At 31.4% G+C, this 19,529-nt stretch overlaps 1 protein-coding gene across 1 annotated transcript in view; it reads left to right on the top strand.

The window, feature by feature from the left end:
- The window catches only part of LOC136777393 (phospholipase B1, membrane-associated-like), a 55,837-nt gene that overhangs the window by 25,828 nt on the left and 10,480 nt on the right, over window positions 1-19,529 (top strand). Inside the window, exon 3 of the mRNA XM_066733641.1 lies at window positions 18,500-18,711. Within this exon, the coding sequence (XP_066589738.1) occupies window positions 18,500-18,711 (212 nt within the window). The remainder of the gene's footprint in view (window positions 1-18,499; window positions 18,712-19,529) is intronic.

Genomic DNA, 19,529 nt, shown 5'->3' with positions numbered 1-19,529 from the left:
AAAACATGGAGCCACTATTCGGTGGCTGTTCTGTCCTTATATGTTTCCCATCTATGGCGCCAAGAACATTGGGCAAATTTGTGTCTTTTTTAAATCCTTCAGATATTTCTAGAAACCTTTCTATAGATAATGGTGGTATTGTGGATTCTAGAAGACATGTCCAAACTGCTGTACAAACATCTTTAATTAAACCATTAGCAGTTGACCTTTCTATTCGAAATGTGAAGTGTAGCTCAGTTATAGAACATCCAGTAGCCAAGTATGTGAAAATGAAAAAGTATTTCATTTAAAAAGCCTACAGTTTCATTTTGAAATGTAAATTCATGTTAATATTTTGAGATTATAGTAGCAATCAAAGCCTGGGATTATAATGCACTTGAGACTAAAAAGAACTCTGCAGTAAATAACAAAATTTTAATAATTTATAGAAGAATAATTAATGTAAAAATGGAAGAATGTAAGAGATCGTTTTATTCGAGACGTGAATGAACAAAAAGGCAGAAGCGGAAGTGTAGAACGCAAGAAGCCGCCTTATATATTTTCAAACCAGCTGAAAATTTTAAAAGATTTTGCGAAACCTCGGGAAACAGAAATCTCAATGCAACCCAACGTTTTCCAATTTAGGGGGTATACATAAGGCTGATGTTGGACAGAGTGAAGATGAGGAAGACACAGATAACCCTTCAGAAATTACTCAGCCGTCCACCAGTGATGGTAGGATATCCTTGCACTCTCAAATGTCCCGAATAGGGAAACGGAAAATGCACTTAATTGAAATCAAAATAATTGAGTGCTTGGAAACTTTTGAAAAGAGGGGGAGCGCGGATCAACCTCCCGAAGTGAGCAAGCAAAGCAGTGACGGGCTTTTCTTGCTATCTTTGGAAAAAGATCTGGTTGAACTGCCATGATATTTAAATAGGAGGTGTCGCATTGAAATTATGCAATGCATAAATAAATATGAGGCCATGAGTCAATTGAAAGCTCAGCCTCAAACTACATACGATATACCAACGAACCAGCCATATGCTAGTTACTATTTACCAACAACATAACTTATGGCTAGTGTATTAGCAGCAACACTACTAGCCAAATCCCTTTCAACTATCCTATCCTTTTCTTCTGTACATCCAGCCGAACGACAATGCCAAACTCCTATACCAACATCATCTTCTATAGCTCAATCTTCTTCATATGATTTTCCTTATCAGCAATCTGATTTGCAATAAATAAATGACATAAAAGTTTTTAAGAAATTGTATCAATTTTTAAAATAAATACGCAGTTAAAGAAGATATTTATAAGCTATACCTCAGAGTCAGTACCAATTTTTCTTCCACAGAAATGCAAGGTCTCATGGGAATGTTTTTCTTTGCTATTCTCCCCCTTTTAACACATCTTTCAATTCACCGAATGATGCAATTGACAATCGAGTGTAATTGAAAAACTTCTCCTCGTTATTTTGCAATTTGTAAAATAAATTGTAAAATTGGTCTTGGGTTAGGTGATCCCTTAAAATAAGGCGGACCTAGACTCGTCTTTTTTTTCTTTTCTTTCTTCCAACGCGCAAGTACAGCAAACTAAGAGCAGTTATTTGAGCAAAATCGTTCATCTTTCCACCGTGGTAGATGCAATCGTATACTGAATAGTTAATTCGTATGAAAATCTACAGGAAACGCTGCTGCCAAATCGGCGGCTGATTCAGCACGATTTTACGTCCCATTGTGGCCGACTAGGTACACCGAAGGTGCGTTCATGTTGGAGCTTCGAGCGTCGACAAGAGCGGCGATAAAAGCAGCGCGAAATGTGTTTATATTGAAGCTGCGATGAGAGCGGCGATGCTAGCAAAGACCAAATTTAAACAATGACACATGAACCTAGGTATCGCGTGTTCCACCTGCTTATTCCAGACTTCTATAGATATTTACCTATCAGTTGACCTATTGACTTCCTACTGAGTTAAATAGAATCGAAATTTAAATTAAGATGAAGGATTTAGAAGTTCTCATCTCCAAAGTATATTTAAGAGCTCCCTTATGGTATCAAAAGGATCGTTTGCACCACGATAGATTTGTTTTAGACAAATTGTGGGATGAAGTGGCAGGAAAAACAGATATGACAAATAAGGTTCTCTTATTTCGTAAACTGAAATTTAAATAAAGCACTGAGTTTTAAGGTAGTAGTCTAGTAACTCGACCGGTTTTGCAAGGGATTCTTCGGGAATTTTTTAACTATCTAAATGAAATGCAAAAAATCTGAAAATTTTATATGTTATTAATACTATATTGAATTATACAAAAATATATTTTTTTTAATTTTTACGATATTTTATTTAAATTATATGGGTTCAAAGTAGGTGAAAAAAAACATGTGCTGCTGGCCCCTGAGGTACCTCCAGTTTGAGTACCCTAGTAGAAATTTTCTCTAGGCATTATCTAGGACCTTTCTAGTTTTCCCATATTAATAGCTAGGCCCTACGTAGGAAACTACCAAGGGCCCAGACAGGCATGTAACGCACTGCCTATCTAGCGCCTAGAAATTAAACTATGTGGGCCCTAGTATTGGCATTAGCTAGACCCTAGCATTGGCATTGGCTAAACCCTAGGCTGAACCTAATATTGTTATTGAAAATTTCAATTAAAAAACTGTTTTTATAATAGTATAATGATACTGGCACTTCAGTATCATTAATCCTATTACAAAATCAGTTTTTTAATTTATAATATAGTGGATTACTGCATTGTAAATGTCATTCTATATTATTTATTTATTAAATAATTGCACTTCTTTTATAAAGGTACTTTCTTAAATAGAAAATTTAAATTTGTTTCTGCATTTATATCATTTATATTGTAATATATTATTTATTTTCTTCTTAAGTTTCTTCCTCCATCCAAGTCTTTAGCATTCACTAAAGTAGTAGAAATTGCGTTATATACAGCTTTATCAGTAATATCAGTTCCTGTTTGTCGATCCTTATGCTTTGCACGAATTACGTCTATAATAAAATGTAATTAGAATTTATAATTTAGTCATTTATTTATGATCTTTTTCTATTAATTAAATAACGATAAGATCATTATAAAACTTACTCAAAATACATAAACAAATCATAGTTTCTTTGAAAACTTTTTTTCCAGGCCGCTGTCGTATGCAAGAGAAAGATAAGGTTAAATCTCTGGACATAAACTTCTTTAATATATTTACAATGCTTTTGATAGTACATTATTTAGATCAACGGAAATATGCAAAAGAGTCATCTGAAAAAAAGGATATATGAATTTAGATAATCAAACTAGGAAAATTCAATAAAATAATTATAATATTCTCTATACAAAAATTACATACCACATTTTGGCGAAATATTTCATTCTCTTTTAACTTTAAGTCAAATGTTATAAAGTCTTCCATATTTATTAGGGGTAAATTAAATTCATCTGATAAATCAATTGAGCTTACTTTTAAATTCCCGTTTACATCACATTTTTCAATCAATGCTTTTATCTCACGTATCTCAAGCTTCATTTCTTTCATATCCATATATAGATCTCCTACATCTGTACTTAGTTTTTTTAATAATGTTATGACGACATTAGAACCTGAAAAAATTATTATTTAACCTAGATATCACCTTACAATGCCATAAGCCCCATTGAATCTTTAATTACCTTCTTCATCCATAATTGACACTTGATTGACTGTAGCATTAAAATCCCGTTGTTTTTCAGCTTGTATACTGGTCCTATTTTGAGTTTGTTTAATTACGTTATTTTTATTACTTCTGGCAATCTCCTCTGGATATATATCATTACTGTCTGCTATTTTTAAAAATATTTGTTAATATTAATATAAAAGTTAAGAAAATTAAATTTCAAAAATTATAAATACTCACAGTTATTGTTACTTCTAATAATCTCTAAATCAGATAATTCTCCGTTAATATTTCTAGGTACCAAATTTTTATTGATCGTAGAATTAAAATTTTTAGATTTTTCAGCTTTCGTACCATGTTTCTTCTTATTAATTTGCTTCGCAGCATTTTTATTTTTCTTTTTCGTTTTACTGAATTTATCAATTTTTCCTGAATCTGTGCTAGTGTCTGCAGCTTTTAAAATATTATTCAGAAAATGTATAGGTATAAAAATAAAGAACACAAATAATATTGAAATTTAAACGAATTAAGCAATGACTTATAGCTATAACTATTCTTTATTTCAAGATCAGAATCTTCAATCGAAGGAACATTCATGATATAAATCAATTTGCTTTCACTCTTCTTCAAACTCTTTGTTTTAAAATGATTTGTAATTAACTTTGCTTTATCTTTTGTTGATATCTCAGATTCTGTAGTGAAAGCAAATAATTCAGTTTCTAAAATTTTTAATTTTTTGATTGCTTCCTTATATGTTTCTAAATTGTGTAACGCCACGTTTCGCGGCTCGGCCTCGAATAGTGTTTTCACTTCAGGGATTCCCTAAAAAGAATATTTACGAAACTCTATTCGGCCTTGGTTTGCCAGGGGAGGGCAGGGACCAGAAACGGACGACAAGACACACGGAGGTTTGATGGCCAGGAAATCTTAAATAAAATCTCGTTACAATTTTTAATATATAAAAATCACAATTTTATTTCCGCGAACAAAAGTGAAATCATACATGAGTTTGATGTTCCCATTTAACTTAATTTAGTCGATTATAATTTTCCGATGATATGGTATTGGGCGCCAGTTCGCTGGAAATTTTCTTAATATGCCTCCGCGGTTGGCCGGCTGGAGACTCGTCTCATGCGTGGACCAAGACGCTTCTTAAATTTTACTTAGGATAACGGGGAAACGGCTAGGGCTAGGAGATTCGAACGGGCTCGCGTCGGGAAAACTTCGAGAAGGCTCTGGATCGCCTTTCTTCGACGAGAGACTACACCCCGTCCTACAACGTATTCCTAGAATACAGGGGATCCCTACGCGATTCGCGACCCGTCCATTAGCCCACTGCTCTTAAACCGCTCCCGAAAACGCAACCGAGCAAAGAATAAACGTCCGAATTAAGTAGTCGTCCGCAAGTCGAGGAATTAACATTTAATTGAACGTTAACCGAATAATTTATGCCGGACGAAACTCGAGATAAGACAACATATTGGGTAGTAAGGAGCGATGGCTTCTTCTCAAGAGAAAACCAAGTTTACCTGGGAGCAAAAGCTACTTGCGAATGACAATGAGGGGATGCTGCTGCATACGTCCATGCAAGAAGTCCATTACTAGGTTGTCCACTGAATTCTAGCTATACTTCCTCTTTACTACAAAGTTGTATTCACTCACCAATTCCTAAAAATAGGAAATTGACTACAGGGCAATACCCTTACCGTATATGCAACGGGAAACAAATTAACACATTAGGAAAAACAAAATAAAGACTGCACACACGTCTTAACCAGACAGGACCCAAATTTGGTGTGTCTCAGGCGACCACAGCACGCAAGATGATCAGATCGGCGCATGCGCGAATAGATCAGCTATCGACCCGCGATTTAGCGTAATACGAGCAATTATCGCGAGTACAGGCAGGTGGCGCCTCACCCTCACCTTTACCGTAACTAGTGTGTAACAAACAATATTCGAATTTTTCTGTGACGAATACAATGCCTCGTCACAATTGAAAACAAAATATGAGATACATACAAAATTTCAAAATAATCTCAAAATTATTTAAATAAACTTACTGCCTTGCCCTTTAATTTCCACAGGATACTCAATCCAACTTTCTGGGGCTTGTGATCCTAGCTTGATCATATCTAGTAGCAAACTAATATCATCCTCAGAATAAGGTAGCTGTAAAAATTTGCACACACACTTTCCCTTTTTAGGATCAAATCTGAACCAAGAATTTGGTACACAATCAATTTGTTTACTTTTGCTTCTACCTCGTTGAGAAAATTCAACTAATTGGTATTCAAAGATATCAGTAGAATCTTTTGAAGAACACGTATTAATCAATCATAAATTGATATTCAATAACGTACTAACGTAGTTATAATACAACATTTTAGGTTAAGATTGTATCATTCGAGCTTTTCTTCCGAAACTTTTTGTTGTTTGATAACGTGGTTGGTTTGCTTTCAGAAAACATTAGTTCAGTTTTTTTTGCATTCAGCGCTTCACTATACACACGATACGATTGGTTGATAAATTAGGGCTTATATTTTAAAAGTAATTTACTTAGTTGTGCAGTGTAACATAGGAATAACAAATATCTTTTTCTTTCCATTTATGAATAATGATAATTTCACAAATTTATTAATGATATTTTTTAATTTGCATGCTACTAAAGAATTTGATGTTTCTTGATAATGTAGCTCAAAACTATTCAGAACAGAAGAATTGCAAGGATATTTGTAAATATGTTGTTTTACTCTCCATTTATATCCATATATAATGATTTCTTCAGAATCCTTAATAATTTGACTTCTTTTTAAAATTTGTTTTTCTCTCGTTAAAATTATATTATCAGGCCCGATACTTGTAAGGAGTATATTATTATATATAATTTTTACTATATTTCCATTTACAGTTTCTTTGAGAATTTCATATAGTGGAGGCAAAACAGGTTGACTATTGTTCAACATATTTGATTCGAAATATCTACGATAAAATTGCTGCAGTACACAATTTGCTCCACGTTGTAATCGTTTGATATTCCCTAGATAATTTTCGAAACTGAAAGCTGTAAATGTGGTAATGTTACAATTCATGTATTCTATGTCTTCACATATATGACTTAAATGATGCATATTTAATGATAATGCTTTTTTACCATATATAATCTCCAAACTTGCACAGAAGCTTTCAATATAAATTTTGGCTTTTTTCTTATATTTTTGCAACAATATGTCTGAACTTAAAATTCTGAATGCTACATGTAACAACAAAAAGTGCTTGTACTGATCTTCTTTCAATAAACCTTTTAAAACCACTAGACCACAATATAACAGTATGAATCGAAATTCTGTTGCTTTAAATTTCTGATGATAGAGAGTGTATCTTGGTTTTCTTAAAAATTCACAGAGAACTTTTGTCCTTAAGACAGACATTCTTCGATGCAATTCACTTCTATTTCGTCTGCACGTTCGTACATTTAAATCTCCACAAATGCAATATTCTAATATTTTTTTCATTGTGCCCGCAGGCAAACCAAATGCATGTAATCTAAAATAAAGCATGATATCATATCTATATAGGTGGCTGTATATGTATTAATGGCGTTGTACTGTTATGATGATCTGGTTGCAAATAATTTCTAAATGAGAAATCAGAACTTTTTTTAAATTGACCTAATGGGTACGTAGTAGTGCCATCAATTTTAATTCCTGTTACTTCACACCTTTCGCATGCTGAATAACCTCCATGCCCTTTTGTACGTTTCAAGAAAGCTCTGGCAGGTGTATCTTATATGAAACATTTCAGTCGTACTAAATAATCATTGTTACAAATTTTCAGCCCTTTGTATTGAAGATCATTTATTTCATGAATAAACTTGTTCAAGTACTCTTCAAGACTATAAAGTTTTGCATCACCATGATAAATGGCAACAACGAATGGTTTATATACATCTTTTTTACTATGCACTTTGCATAAAATTGACCAAAATTATTGTGAGCCTGATTGAAATAACGGTAATCCATCTATGTTCACTTGTAAGTCAATTTGTCCTGTTTTGTGTAAATCAGTATTGATACAAGCTTCTAATTGTTTACGCATGCCAATATATAAGAATTGACCCATTTTTTCATTGTGAGCATCTTGCATATGCTCAATTTCATAATTTGTTTGTGATGTAAATAAAAAAGTTTTTGATGATTTTGGTAATTCAGGCAATAATCTGTGTCTTAATATTTTTAATAGTTTATCTAAATGACTATGAGGTATATTAAATTTTATTGCCCATCCTCTTAGCTGTTCTACTTCATTTAAAACTGGACTGAGGTTATTACTTATTTTGTAAGCAAATGTAACTATAAATATTGTAAGTAATGTAACCATAATCGAAAATTTTAAATATGGCAACGCTGGTGGATGTGAGCGCCACCGCTATCACATTTAGATCAAGGAGCAGTTGCCGTTGAGCGGGCAGACAATAAAGTTGGGAATAGATACTGTAAATTGGAGTTTTTTTATTATCCAACCCTTCAAAGATATCCACATCTAATACACAATAGCAAATTTAGTTACATATTAACAAAATACGTTGTATATAACTTACTAAAGTCGTTGAAACTATTATTGGAAGAAATGGTATTCAAATTTAAATTTAGCTCACAAAAGATTTTCACTGTCAAAAGTTTTCTTAGAGATATTACTATCGGAATTTTGAATATTTTGCCCTGAAAAATTTAATCAAAATTTTTTATAAACTGTAGAAGTTATTATAGTGGTACAAAATGGATGCCAGTACTAATAACTAACCTTCTTTTTCCGTTGAACTTGATTCACTTTGCACTGTATCTATGTAACTAATTTTCGAAAGATCAAGAGTCTCATTAGGTGAAATTATATTATTTTTCCTTTTTAACCCAACAAAATAAAGAATTAATTGAATATATATATATATATATGCATGTAATTTATATTTTATCACTTATCACTTTTAAACACGTATATATGTAGCTTACCCATACAAAACTGAGAGTTCTAGTTTTAATTTTTTTAATTCTCTATGGTTTTTCACACGGGCACTAGTTTTTTGTCTTTTACTATCCATTTTTACTGCTTAAATGGATATTTAGACAGCCCACCGAACTATCGAGGAAGAGAAGACAAAGACCGCCATTTTAGCTCTTTAACGGGATCCCTCACGCCTACTTTATCGACAGTTCAAGTCAATAAACAATTAGTTTAATAAAATTCAAATGCGAAGCAAATTGAACAATCGGACGTTTGTAGGACAATATGCCAGTCCTAAAGAGTCAAACGAACTTAAAAACACTCAAATTAGTTGAAAAATAACGCTGTACCATTGGACCGCGTTCTTGAAAAGAGGTTACTTTTGGTTATTTCCATTTCAAGAACGCGGGACAGTGATACAGCATTATTCTTCATCCGATTTGAGTTTTTTTAAGCTCGATTGACTCGTTAGAATTGGCACCTTGTCATAAAGAAGCCCGTTTTTGCAATTTGCTTCGCATTTGAATTTTATTAAACTAATTGTTTATTGACCTGTACTGTCGGTAAAGCACGCGTGAGGGATCCCGTTAATATTTTGAATATCGGTTTAAAATTTATATACTATATTCTCATGTTGGTATACTATCGAAATATGAAAAAAAAATTTTTTTCTTCCCAAGCAACTAGACTACTACCATAAACTGAAACAAAATATTAATGTTTATTGACGGGTCTTAAACAAACAATAATTGTAATTATAATTTAAATTGGATTACGGCAAATATAGTTTTTGAACAAATTCCGTATGTTTTGGGAAATTTGAAATGGTCTTCCAACACTTGATATTTGTGCATTCGTAACATTACCTTCCCATATCGTACTCGTTCCTACAAGATTATAATTAATGCCCTCTCTGTCAATAATAACATTATGCAGCAAACATATGCATATAATAATATGGTCAGCTACATCTACGGAAGTTTGAATAGCATTTCCTAATATTCTCCATTTAGAATTTAACATCCCAAACGCACATTCAACGGTTCTTCGTGCTCTTGATAATCGAGCATTAAAATTGTGTTTATCTGCATCTAATTCATGCCTTGGATAAGGTTTTAGTAGATTAGGCAAAAGTGGATAAGCTTCATCGCCTAGAAATACGTATGGTATTTTTATGTCTGAGTTCGGTAAAGCTTTTTCTTCTGGAATTTTAAGCTGTCCGTCAGACAAATATGAAAATAATGCTGAAGCTCTGTAAGTTCCACCATTACTTTGTTTTCCATAACCTCCCACCTCAAAATTTATAAACTTGTAATTAGCGTCAACCAGTCCTTGTAATACTATTGAAAAATACTGTTTATAATTCTAATACATTGAACCTGAGTTAGGTGTGCAATCAACACTAACATGTTTTCCGTCAATACACCCGATGCAGTTAGGAAGGTTCCAAAGATCATAGTACTCTTGGACAATTCTTCCAAAATCAGTTTCAGTAGGAATTTTCATGTGAATTGGTTGAAGTCTTTCCCATATTAATTTAATAACTTCATTCACCATACATGAAACAGTAAAAACTCCCATTCGAAATGAAAACGATAAACTTCTAAAAGATTGACCAGTTCATAAATATCTGCAATTAAGAAAAGGTTATTTAGTAGTTTAATTTTTATGGAATATTTCATTTTAAAATCCTAAGAAAACCTATTTATGCCCATGCACACTCAGTCCAAGGTTAAATCAATGATATTAAAAATGTCAAATGCTTGAGAACAATGAAATATACAATTTAGATATTCCCTTATTGTAAAGTTAAAAGTTTTTTTTATAAGTGGAGGACATGTATTCTTTGGTGCCCTCCATATTAAACATTTGTCTTTTTTTGTAGGAGTAGTAGCACGAAACAAATGGAAGTCGTTGCGTGAAAAATTCCGCACAACTTTGGCATCTATTCCAAAAACAAAATCTGTAGATGGCAAAATACCTGATTACAGGGGCGAATGGGTCTATTTTAAACAATTATTGTTTTTAAAAGATCAGTTTACACCCCGAAAATCCAGTAGAAATTTTCCCCGTAATCAGGAGAGTCAAGTTTATGAGGAATTAGCTGAAGAAGAAGCAGCTGAGGAAGAAAACGTATTGCCATCATCAGAGTCATCAATCGACTCATAGCTGATTCCAAGACAGGATACATTTTCTTTATGCAAGCCTTCCTGCAGCAATACAATTCCTGTACCTATTAGTAGAAAGCGCTCATCTAGATATGGTATGGGGAGGCTGTTTTAAATATGGAGAGAAAAAAGTTAAAATATTCAGAGGAGAAAAAGGAAGCTAATGAGGACGAAGATTCATGCTTTTTTAAAAGCTTAATTCCTCATATTCGCAATTTTTCATTATTGGATAAATTAAAATGTAGGTTGAAGGTGATGCAAGTAACGCAAGATTTTATTAAATCGCGTTCTGCATCTACTGCTACTGCTACTACTACTACTACTGCTGCTAATAACAATTACATCCATTATTATCCAACAACCTCTTCTGCTGATCAGAACCCTGTAAACGCTATCGAAATGGAAGCACAAAATCTGTATTTTAACACAGATACAAATGTAAAAGGAACTGACCAACGCGTTTTTTATAATTCATAGAAAATAAAAGTTTTTTCAAATTAATTCTGTTTACAAACCTTATTGTAACCGTTAACCGCTCTTCCGGTAAAATCGATCTAGGATGAACATTTCTCCAATCTTTTTGAATATGATCAGAAATTTGCGATAATAAAAAATCAAAAGTTTCTATTTTCATCCTCATATAATCAAAAAATTTCACAGGATGCAGTCTTAATTCATAATATAAGTAATAAAACTCTCCAAATATTGGTCTAGACGCATTTGTAGGATGTACAGAATATTTCCTCTCTCTACGTACGTTATTTATGCAATAATATTGCAAAGCAAATTGACGATAATGCTATTTCTTCATCAGAATCACACATTTCTAATATATAAAATTGACACTTCTCAACCTGCTAAACTACAAATCAATACTGATCATCGATCGCTAATATCATAGATTTAATTTCGTGCAAATCGTAGCTCTCATTGGTGTAATACTCCAAAGTTTAGCTTTACGCGTTATTCTACGCGTGGTTCAACGCGCTGTTCCTGTCGCTGCTCCAATATGAACACCTTCATATAGAAGTATATTATAAATTTCTTTGCTTAGCTCTCATCGCCGCTTTTATCGCCGCTCGAAGCTCCAACATGAACGCACCCTTTACCGAGACCTACGGAAATACTGTCTCTAAAAAATTTTAAGCGTGAACATAACTTATTAATTAACAAAATTATTTGCTTTATTTTATATCGTTTTTTTTATAAATTTATTAAAGCTACCATGTATACTCAAAAAATTGTTAAATTAAATTTATAATCATTAATTATTAAGCAATAAAATTTATTTGTAAACATTTGTACATTCGTTCCAAGGTGGTATAGAATATTAAATGTAGATGATAAAAAAATTGAAAGGATACTCATTCCTCGTGAAACTTTCTAGGGTATGGAACTTCGAAAATCGCAAAACAGTTCCATGCAGTGATTCGATTAATTATCATACAAAGTAAATATTTAGCAACTTTCTTTAAATTAATTACAATTTTTTATTTACAATAACCTAATATTGGTACAATTATTCTGTTTCCTCATCGTTTAAGTGATCAATCATAGATATGATCTTTTCAAATCTTTAACATAATGAAATAGCAATTTGAGAACAAATTTTGAACATTTATAATAATTTTTTCCATTGTCGAAAAGATTATATTCATGTTTAAATTAAATACAGACGTCACTTTTAATTTAGTTATGATCACGACAGCAGCTCTACCACAAGTACAAATTTGTTCACAAATATAACTTGAAATTTTAATAAAATACTGTATTTAGCCGAATTCCTTTTGTCCTTGAGATGAAATATATGAGCAATATATCGAGTCGCTTTTAATGTTTTTTTTATTCTTAAGCCACATAAATATAATTTTCATTTAATAATTAATGAAATTTATAATAACTGTTTCATAACAAATTCAAAGTAGTAATATGCATTTCTTCTAAAGGAGAAAGTTTATATTTTTAGTAATCCTAACAATATAAATTTCCAATGTTAATTTTATTAATTTCATCTGTTTTTTTTAGATAATTAAGATTTTTAGCTATTTCTAATATTTCATTCAATTGAATAAAACTGCTTTTTAAGATCATAAATAATTTGGAATATTCTAAAATTTTATTATAACTGTGTACTTGTGGCTCTTTGCTGCCATGAATCATACGTTTCGATTTTCCATTAATATTTTCCATAAGAACGCATGAGGTTACGTACAATGGACCGAAATCTCTAACACACTGTAGAAGGTGTAGCAAAGAGTATATGTTGCATGTCATATATTTTTTTCCGTACAAATTTTCAGTTTCTTTTACAAATTTTGTTAATTTTAAGAAAGCAATATCTATTTCTTGTTGTGTTATATTGTTTTTCATTAGTAACAATATACTGAAAACTAGTAATTTAAAATGATTAAAATATCGAATATCTAACAAAACCTTCCAAAATTGGTAAAGAATAAAATAAAAAAAAAATTCTTTAATTCATTGACATTCCAATATTTTAAATGAGATAATGATCTTGGATATCTGTTTACAAAATCATGTGGCCTAATATTTCCTAACCTTTTGTTAATAATGTTTACTTTATCATTTATTGAAAAATTCTCACTAATCAATTTAGAATAAAATAAAAAATTAATTAAATTCTTTGCTATATTTTAAAAAACACAGTGCATTGAGTCAATGACCATGGTTCGAATATATTTATAAAATAGAGATGATAAGATTGTTGGTTTTTTAGGATATGTTAGAAAACATGCAAGTTTCAATTAAAGCGAAGCGAATTCACTCGCGTTGTAAACTTTGTGTGCAAACAATTGAATACGGATCACTTGTGCACTTCCACATTTTATATGATATTTATATATTTATTATTTGTTGAAAATGTTCAACTTTCATTTAGATGCAGGTTTTTTAAAATAAATTTTATTCCCTTATAATGAATGATTATCAATTTAATTTAACAATTTTTTGAGTAAACATGGTAGCTTTAATAAATTAATAAAAAACAATATAAAATAAAGCAAATAATTATGTTAATTAATAAATTATGGTCTCGCTTAACAATTTTTTAGAAACGGTATTTCGGAAGATCCGGTAAGATAGCTCGGCTACTGGCTCTAGCGACGCGTCTCTCCGAGTCTTCTTTTGAAATCTCTCAAAGGTCGTTCTTCATCCCATTAGTGAGCCTATTTCTTTTAGGCAGAACTGTATCGGAAGAATACGGGAAAGAACAACATATGTCGTAGATAGGCTTAAAATGTGAAATTGTGAGAGCTCCCATGGAGATAACAATTTTCGGTTGAAGGAAGAAGAAACGCTCCAAGAGTAATTGATCTAAATTACACGATCTTGACATTTCAACATTCAGTGAACTGATTTACACGTTTGTAGTCTAATTCGAAGCTTAGGCTCCATTTATATCATGAAACTTTTATTAAAATTTTCATGAAATAAGTCGTCTTCAAAATATATATATCGGAACTATAAAAAGTAGATATAGTATGGTCAAATTTCGCGTAAAAGTGGGTAGCATCTCGGTTAATTTACTTGCCATCGAGAAACTACCGTGTCTCTTGATTATCCGATACCCTTGAAATGATTTAATCGACAAGTTTTAGTAGCTCAGTAGAGAGCATAATGTATTTGGGCTATATTTATTCAAAATATAATATTTTTGAATTTAATTATATAGCGATGTAGAGAACGAAAAGCTGACATCGCAGCAGCATGTTACATTTTCTTCAATAATGAAAATAACGACAACTATGATATTGAACAAAAAAAGAGAAGACAATGTGGTGGATATCTCTATACTTTAAAAGCCATTCTAGGTGAGCTTTTAATTAATGGAAAAAATTTAGTTTTTAAATTTTATCATAAAATCTTTCAGGTACAACGAAATTGACACGTAGCACGATTTAAGCAGTGATTCTTCATCTTCAAATTTTAAAAATTTTTGTTCAATTTCTGCGACCGATTTTGAATATTTTATCAATTTAATTGGACATCGTTTATAGAGGAAGGATATGAATATAAGAGAGTGCATTCCGATGAAAGAACGACTGACCGTATTAGCGCTAAGATTTCCTGCTACCGGAGACAACTATCATATAGTTTACCTCCTTCGTATTTAAAAGTAAATACTCGATACTAAGTATATTTGTAAATAGAGCCGCGTGTTCACACCACGCGCCGTGTACACCTTTTTAAAATTACTACAGATTATTCCTAAACATTTTTTTTAATGTTTAGTTTTCGAAATATTTAGAGACTCCAGCTTTTCCCCTATCTTTTATGTCAGTGAATTCACGGCTCACGCAAACTGCACACACTACTAACATTAGACACATCTATATACAGGATGTAATAGGGGCCCTACGACAAACTTTAGGAGTTAGGGGATGAAAAAATAAACATTTTTATTGATATACATCTGGGGTCCTATTGCTTTCGTTGCGAAGAAACGAACCGTCGATTTTCTAGGGGACTGGCCAGCTCTGACCTATAGGGATAGGCGGGTGACATTTTTCCTTGTCGTAGCTCAACGCGGAATTTATTTTCCAAGGTATCGTATGATCTTCCTTCCTTCCTTCCTCAATTTTTGGCTAGTGATATTTCCTAAATAATGCACTAAATGTGAAAATAGCGCATTAAAGATTTCAGTGTGAACTTACATGTGTTTTTCACTTCACTCAATCACTTAACTCGTGCACCATTTATAATAAATGCTCGATATGTTCGTCGCGATTCGAGACGCAAGTTACACATGATTTAATCATGTTAAAAGGTTAGTTTCACATTAAAGTCTTTAATGCGCTATTTTCACATTTAGTGCATTATTTAAGCAAAAATCACTAGCCAAAAATGGAGGAAGGAAGGAAGGAAGATCATACGATACGTCGGAAAATAAATTCCTCGGTGAGCTGCGACAAGGAAAAATGTCACCCGCCTATCCCTATAGGTCAGAGCTGGTTAGCCCCCTAGAAAATCGACGGTTCGTTTCTTCGCAACGAAAGCAATAGGACCCCAGATGTATATCAATAAAAAATGTTTATTTTTTCATCCCCTAGCTCCTAAAGTTTGTCCCAAGACCTCTGTTACACCCTGTTTATGATTTTGCATTAAAATATCTATCACATGCCTTGGTTGAGTGATATATTAATTAATATGTAAGCTCTCGGAAGGCTGTTAAAAAATATATATTAAAAAAATTTTAACATTTGTTCAATTTTGACAATTTTATGCGACCCTCATGGGATCCGTTAATCAACTTTGCAAGGTCGATGATGAAATATATATTTTTATGCCTTGCAGCTTATATACACATTGCGAATATTTTTTTTTTGTTAAATGTATTTTTTGTGAAATTTTTAATTTTAGCTGTATTCGCGCTTTTAGAACGCCTTAATTTATACCTCATTGATGGTATTTAGAATAATGTAGGGTGTCCCATGAACGATGGCCATGTCAATACCATCGGGTAGGGCACGAAATTCTAAGCAAAAAATTTCTAAAAACTGTTTGGCTAGCACTCTTGATAACAAAGTTATTCCAAATTAATGATTATCGATTATAATAGGCGTTCTTAAAGAGAAAGATTGTTTTGGCTTTATTAAGGCCAAAAATGCTAAGATTCTGCGAATTAAAATACTAAGAAAAACACAAAGCAAAACACATCCACTTTAGCCTATGAAGTGATTGAAGGCTGATCGGCAGTTTCGAGTGCAAGCGCCATAAAAATAATCAAAACATAAACACTTTCGAGAAAAGCTATAAGCTAAGATTGAAACTTTGCAATTTTCAATGAACAAATTAATAATAATTATTTTTGAATTGCACGTATTTTTGCTACAAAAATGAGTCCAAACGTGACATAATTACGACTATTTTTAGCGATACTATTAATCAATTAAAACTTTTAATTAACTCTAGAATTGATGTAATTATGTTGTGTTTGGACTCACTTTCATCGTAAAAATACGCACAATTTAGAAATATAAATAATTAATTTGTTAAACGAAAGTTGCAAAAGTTTCAATCTTTAGCTTATAGCTTTTCTCGAAAGTGTTTATGTTTTGATTGTTTTTATGGCGCTTGCATTCGAAACTGTCGTTAGGCCTTCAACCACTTCATAGGCTCATGTGGATGTGTTTTGCTTTGTGTTTTTCTTAGTATTTTAATTCACAGAATCTTAGCATTTTTGGCCTTATAATGCGACCAAAACAATCTTCCTCTTTAAGAAAGGCTACTGTAATTGATAATCTTTAATTGCAAATAACTTTTTAACTAAGGGTACTAGTAAAAAGGTTTTTACAACTTTTTTACTTAGATATTAGTCTCCTATCCGATGGTATTGGCATGGCTATCGTTCGTGGGACACCCTGAATAATCAAATGTTAAAGCGAATGTTTTCATAGAAAAATTAGAAAAAGTGTATATAATTGAAAAGAAATTATACATACATGATAATTGGACTATTAAATTTTAATCATTAAGGTAGTTCTTGCGCTGTATTTAAACTGTACTAATCAGATATTTTTGAAATTCTAAATAAACGTAATTCTGCTTTGTAATTGAATAAATAATGTTTAAATATTAAATAATAGATGACGCAATGGGTAACAAAAGTTTTCACTTATTTATTTGCATCGAATGTACAAATTTATTAACTATCTTGTTTTCATTATTTTTTTAACTGGGTTTTTTTCTCCTAAAAAATTGTTATCTTTTGTTAAATTTTAAATTTTGGGGTGTGACATTAATTGTGAAAACATACCCTTAAAATTCACTGAATCGATTTTTTAAAACAATAATTAACATGCACATAAATATATTTTATTGAATAAAAAGATGCCTAACGGTATGAAAAAAATTATATTATCATTGTATCTGTACATGAGTTGAAAAATTAATTTAGTGAATTTGTAAACGCTTTCACAATTAATGCCTCATTTTTAAAATTAAATAGGAAGAAACAATTTTTTTTTTAAATAATAGCTAATAAAATGGCATTTGATGTAAATATAAAAGTGAAAATTTTTCTTCTACATTATTTCTACTTATTATTTGATGTTTCAGTATTATTTATTCAATTATAAAGTAGGATTTTGTTTATTAAAATTTTTTAAATGTCTCATTAGTATGATTAGTACAGTCTACTGTCAACACGAGAACCATCTTAACACTACCACTGTCTAATTCACTAATACTGTCTGATTTAAGCATAATTTTAATATATGAAAATAGTAAAAAATGTATTAGTTTATAAACATTGCTTCACATTTTTTCTTCAAACGTACAGCAGCCGAGATACTAAGTAGACAAAATTTGAAGCTTAAGTTTTTACTGTTTTTCTTGCACATAACTTTTTTGCTATAAAAGATATAAGATAATTAGTTGTTACTCTCTTTTTTCTCAGACAAGCCATGAAGATTAATAGTACTTGAACTATGCAAATTTAATTAATATATACAGAGCTACGTAACTGTTATACAAAATGTGACAAACAAACGCGTATAAATAAATACACGTATCGACAAAAAATAAATAATGGAAAATAGATTTACTGATATTTTCTGATACAATATAATATTCGAAAAAAATTATATTAATTTGATGTTTTTTTGTTATACTTTTATATTCTATACTGTACATTGCATTGAAACGAAATGGATTTTTGTAGAAGGTCGATCATCGATGGTACCAAATTCCGTTCACCAGTTGCGACCAGGCGATATCGACGTTGTTGGGACAATGGGTGATTCGTTGTTGGCTGGTGCTGGAATTTTTGCCGCCACAATTTTTGGAATTGCTATTGAAAATAGAGGCGTTGTATCTACCGGTGGTGGAGAGGGAAACTGGAGGAAGTACCTAACAATTCCTAATATTCTCAAGGTAGGTAGAATTTGGAAATAAAAGAAAGGAAAAAAAGGAAAGACGTGTATAAAGTTGATTATATGTATACTCACGATCCAATGATACTGTACAATTTAAATATACATGATAAAAAAATTTTGATCATATCCATTGAAGTCTTACAGCACTTTTGGATCGTGAGTATAGTCAGTTTTAATTGTAGGGAATTTTGACCATTATTTTGAATCCTCTACACTTATCACGTAGTATGGTGAATGAGGATCATGATGGGGTGGGAGTTTCAAATTCCCACCCTATAATGATTTTCATTTACCGTGTTGCATGATAAGAGTATAGGAATTAAAATAGGGTTCCCAAATTCCTACAATCTTAAATTACAGAATAAAATGAAAAAGAATTTCATGCTTTTTGTTTGTAAGGAATATCTATCACTAATGTATATAATTGTAGCTGATTAAGTCGTGAATAAATACATTAAAAGGGAAAATCACGTTAGATATATTTAAATTTTAAGCAGTTTTATCAATTTTTTTGAAGCTATGAAAATCCATGTTTATTGTTTAATTTTCAAAACTTATTATGCAGAGAAATTTTCTTAAATAAATCTATCTTGAATGAGTGGAAAAAAAAGTAAGAATTATTTTATTTATTTACTTTTTTCAATAGGATCGAAAATCATCTAAATTGAAATATTATAGGTGGAAAAAATTAAAAGTTATAAAGGTCACCTTGATTTTTTTCAAAATGGAGCCCTATATCTGCATGCTTTTTAAATTTATATTTTTACAGTTTCTTTTAAAAACTTTCTTCGAAACACTAAATGACTAAATGTACCT

Source organism: Prorops nasuta, unplaced genomic scaffold (assembly GCF_024137725.1).
Source record: "Prorops nasuta isolate Cenicafe-Biocafe unplaced genomic scaffold, Cenicafe_Pnas_1.2 PNAS00011, whole genome shotgun sequence".
Lineage (NCBI taxonomy): Eukaryota > Metazoa > Arthropoda > Insecta > Hymenoptera > Bethylidae > Prorops > Prorops nasuta.
Note: the sequence above shows the minus strand (reverse complement) of the source record. Positions and strands in the feature narration are given on the sequence as shown.